The sequence below is a fragment of the Artemia franciscana genome, unplaced genomic scaffold (assembly GCF_032884065.1).
Source record: "Artemia franciscana unplaced genomic scaffold, ASM3288406v1 Scaffold_449, whole genome shotgun sequence".
Classification (NCBI taxonomy): Eukaryota; Metazoa; Arthropoda; class Branchiopoda; order Anostraca; family Artemiidae; genus Artemia; species Artemia franciscana.
The window spans coordinates 325,355-329,992 of NW_027064967.1; the positions used below are offsets into that span (position 1 = coordinate 325,355).

General features: G+C 41.6%; 1 protein-coding gene across 1 annotated transcript; it reads right to left on the minus strand.

Moving 5' to 3' along the window:
* Positions 1 to 2,980: 2,980 nt before the first annotated feature.
* LOC136043323 (uncharacterized) lies at positions 2,981 to 3,772 on the minus strand. Its single transcript, XM_065728249.1, has one exon. It carries the CDS (start codon positions 3,770 to 3,772, stop codon positions 2,981 to 2,983), a length of 792 nt encoding a protein of 263 aa, XP_065584321.1.
* Between the last annotated feature and the right edge of the window lie 866 nt (positions 3,773 to 4,638).

Below are 4,638 nucleotides of genomic sequence, written 5' to 3' on the forward strand. Positions count from 1 at the left end.
TGACAGTGTGATTTTCGTTAAGATTCTATGACTTTTAGGGGATTTTTTTCCCTATTTTCTAAAATAAGGCTAATTTTGATATTTTAAACTTAAAATATAGTTTATAAACTATAAACTTAATTTAAACTTATATATTTAAAATCAGTATAAAAAATTCCATATCAAATTCCATATCAAAATTCCATTTTTTAGAGTTTTGGTTACAATTGAGCCGGTTCGCTCCTTACTACATTTCGTTACCATGAACTGTTTGATATATTGTAAGCCAAATCTTGACTTGTAATTTTGACAAAAACCGGTGAAACTTTTTCCTAACTATTTTGGGATTGCCATGTATTGTTCATTCTGAACCGGTAAGTAAGTGCTTTGTCATTCTCCGATACATTGACACCCATATTTTGGTTGAAAACACCAAGCAGGATAGTTTTGAGACTCACTCCTGGTTTCTGCTTTATTCCTTGGAACATAAGACTGTCGAGCAGAGCATTCTGGTTGTATCCATCCTGCTTTGGCTCAGGTCTTTCGATACGCTCTTCCAGGTTTTCAATTTCAGTCCTAAGACTCTTGAGTGACTGCTGGATACTCCGAAACTTTGGATTATATTCTAGCATTATAGCATCGTAAATTCACTTCAAATTGTTTGAATAGCCTGTCTAAGAACGCTTCCGTTGTCTTTTAATTTATCAGCTATCTTACGGCCAATATCGCCTTCAAGCCTTTGATTAGTTTCCGCAATGTCTTGTTCTGTTGCAGCTAATGTTTCTAATGGTGCAGATGCTGGGGATAGCTCTTGGGTTTGAGTCGAATTAAGAGCAGTGAAACTTCTGGAAACAATTTTATAAATTTCTGGTGACGTTTGAACTTCCTCAAATTCTTTTTAACTCCATTTGTAGTTTTCTTAGCGGCTTCATCAGAATGATTCTTGAAGGATGCTAAGCTAGCTTAGCATTAGCTTAGCTCAGCAGATGACTCGGTGTACAGAATGTGATCCATAGCAAAGCAGCAAGTTGCTAGTGCTTCCTTTAGCATCAGTTCTAACTTTTAGGATCTTAGCTGGCCATAGTGGTTATTCCCAGAAATTTGCTACAACCAATTCAAACTGCTTAAATTAGGCCATCATAAGAATAGATTAAACCAAACATCGATCAGATGCACTTAATTTAAGTGGGACAAGCGATAGTCCCGATCACCCTGTTGCAAGGTAAATGAAAGCTAGATAAACAGAGCAAAAACTTATCTTTAAGTATTGGCTGGCCCTCATGAGAACATCCAAAATTCAAATCCAACTTTTGTGAGTTCAGCCCATCTGCATTATACAGTTCTTAGAATATATTTTCAGCAGATCCAGTCAATCCTTTAAATAATGCTAGAGAAAAATTCGTTCACAGAAACTTATAGAATAGTAGGAGAAAAATAAGTTTTGACCAGGAAAAATTGGTACAGAAATGGTTTCTTCACCATCCGGACCGGAAAAAAAATGCTTAACAACATATCAAAAATCTAAATCTCTAGCTCGATGCGAAATTGTTTTTTTTAATGTTTTTTTATTTATTTTCTCAAAAACTGGGAAAAAATATTAAAAACGTAAACTATAATGTCTTACACATCTTTTTAGATCAGCTTTTGGCTCTGAATTCATTTCTGATACTCATTTCGTTACCTGACCAAAAGAAAAATATTTATCAGCAAAAAAAAAATGAAGAAAAAAACTGTGTCTTTGGGGAAAAAAACTCTTACCAGCGTTGTAGTCTGTTTGGCTATGTAAACGAAAGGCTTAGAAAAAAACAAACAAACAAAACAACAATAAACAGGAATGACGAAACACCTCAGCGCCAAACACCATGAGACAAGGTAGGTTCTAACTTAATGTGTTCAGAGAAAAGCTTTTATCTTATTTTTCAAATATATAAAAATTGCACATCATCAAAATATAGGAACTAGATTTTTCATCATCACAGTTAACTGTTATTCTTCTTCACTAAGTTCTTCTTCTTGAAACTTCGAATTGTTGCACGAGCTTCCCTTACAGGTACGGCAGGCTATAGTACACTCAAGTCCGTTTTTCTTACAGGTACACTTTTCACTATCACAGCCGTCAATACGACACGAGCATTTGATAATTTTCAGCGGCTGAGACGGAGCGGCAGGGAGATCTGTTTTTATTGGCGCAAAAACTTCGTTATCCTGCAGTTTCTACTGGGTTCCCAAGCCAGATTTGAAATTAGCAGTAGACACGTAGCGAGTGGTACTTCGCTGCTGCCTAAGTCGGTGGCAGTTCTTGTGGATGCACGAAAGTGGTGGCAGTGCTCACTTTTCTGTGAAAGATTAGCTTTCTGGCAGTGTCCAGGTTCGAAACATCAGGGCAACCGTACAGTATCAACAATGCTCGCTCTCCTGCTGCCACAATATCGTCAAGCGATGCGAGCTTGTCGCCAAATATAGCAGCGCTGTCCCTGAAACTCTTTTTGGAAAGTAGCAGCTGAACGGCTTTGCCCTTTCCTATTCCGTAAAGGTGAGAGGTTGTGTCACAACCCAGCACGGCATGACAGAACGGTATCAGATTGCTGCAACCTGTTCCTAGCTTCTGATTCATCTCACTAATATCCCAAGCTGAACTAGTACCGCTAAACTTAGCTTCAGGTGAGAAATATAAACACCCGGAACGCGAATCTGATCGACTGATCAGAAGAACCAAGATGTCAGTATCATCAGCAACCACGATTGTGTCTGTAAGACTAGCAGCTTCTACGAATTTTTCTACAATCAGAACGTCGGCGTCTCCTTCCGAGTGGAAAATTCGGAAACCAACGGCTTCCAAATGGTTGCCGAGCAGCTTCAGGAAACGTCCTTTGTTTGTCTTACATGAAAGAAACTCTTCTTTCTTCATGCAGAGGGTCATCTCTTCGGTGAAAAAGACTTGGCGGCCAACCATCCTTGCTCGACGTAAATGGGTAGCATCTTTGATTGCTGGACCACCTTCTTATCTGTCAAACCCAACGATCGCACTAGAGTACCTTGCTTGTACGTAATGGACGTATGAAACAAAGATGACCTTGAAGGTTGACCCTACCTTCCATGGAACTCGATGTAGAAGAGAACCACCATCCAAGACGATGTTACACGCAGAAGCAGGTCTTGAGGGTGACTGAGTCTCAATCCCGCAAGCCAGAAAGATCGCTTTTGCAAGCTCTGGCTTATTTGCTTTTCTCATAAGGCCATCGCTTTCGAAAAGAGAAGGAGGAATCGTACAAAGTTCGTACTTGAAGTATTCTTCTCGGAGGTCAGTTCGTTGGGCTACTATTATAAACCGCTGGAAAAGGAGCGCCAGATCTATGTGCGCTACCACAGAAGACCCCGCCTTTTTGGCATTCATTAGGGTCACTTGGTCTTTTTTCTTGAAGACTTGCTCCTTCAAGATTTTTCCCGTCATCTTACTTAGAATCAACCTTCCAGCCACATCGGCCTCGTCAACATTAACATCTTGGGAAGAAGTTATGCCGTTGGCAATGTTTCTAAGCTGATTGTCACCTCTGAACGGAGAAGATGTTCCGAAGTATCCGACGAGCTTCTGGGTATCGTCGAAGTCACGCTCCTTTCTACTGGAACTCATGTCGTTGTGCTGCTCACTTGTCGAGTAACCAATTTTTGTCAAATTTTGCATCAAGAGGTTGCTCTCCAGGCAGGCTGGTCTTGACAGAACCCAAATGGCTCTTTGCTGTTCTGTCACCCCACCTCCAGTTGTAATTCCGCCCGATGTTTTCAGACTTCTCATATACTCCTGCTCGATGACATGATCTGCCGAGAGCCCAGCCCAGCGTCACTCTGATCTTCTAATGGTGTGACTTCCCTGTTTAAATGCTTCGAAGATTGGTGGGTGACTAGTTTGAAGCTTAGCCATCTCTTGCTGGTATATCCAGACCGACGTGACATAGAGGTTATGTCCAGATGCTGCTAGAAACGGAAGCATCTCTACTGCAGATTGTAGGTGCAAATCCCACAGGCCTAGTCTCTCAGCACGTATGAACTTAAGCAGTATCCCAACCATGTCAAGATACTGAAACCAGAGCTTCGCAGTTATCTGAGTCAGCGGGTCTTGGCGTCTCTGCTTGAGAAAGTTTTCAAGTTGCTTGAGCTAGGGATCATGACTGAGATCTTCGGGTGGGAGGTATCCGTCCAGTACGTTAGCGAAGACAGTAGACATGTCTAGAGACGTCAACGTCGCTTGCTCTTCTTCGAGGAGATGAGCATATATGGCCGAGCTCACGAGAATGTGAGCTCGAACAGCTCTAAAAATCGCTTTTCCAGAAAGAATGTGCGGCACTGCACCAGTCGCGTATACCAATTCCAGAACCTCTTTCAGACCAGAACCTTCCATGAGGTGTCCTATGCATCCAACGAAACTCATCATCAAATGAAAACCGCCTAATTTGAGAACAATACTACTCAGCTCATTCGTCGTGTCGGACTTGTGGATCTTCATAGACTTCCACCAGAGCGGCTGGTCAAATATGAGAACGGGTGTGAATCCGTAGGTTCTGCCTTGCGAAGCTACAAAGCGCAAGGTTGAGTAAAGGCAGGATTCGTTGCTAGACGGGAGGTCAATCATGGGCAAAAACAAGACGCTTGCCTTGCTGCGAA

Coding starts and splice junctions, on each gene's coding strand:
- LOC136043323 (XM_065728249.1), bottom strand. CDS start 3,772: ATGAGAAGTCTGAAAACATCGGGCGGAATTACAACTGGAGGTGGGGTG.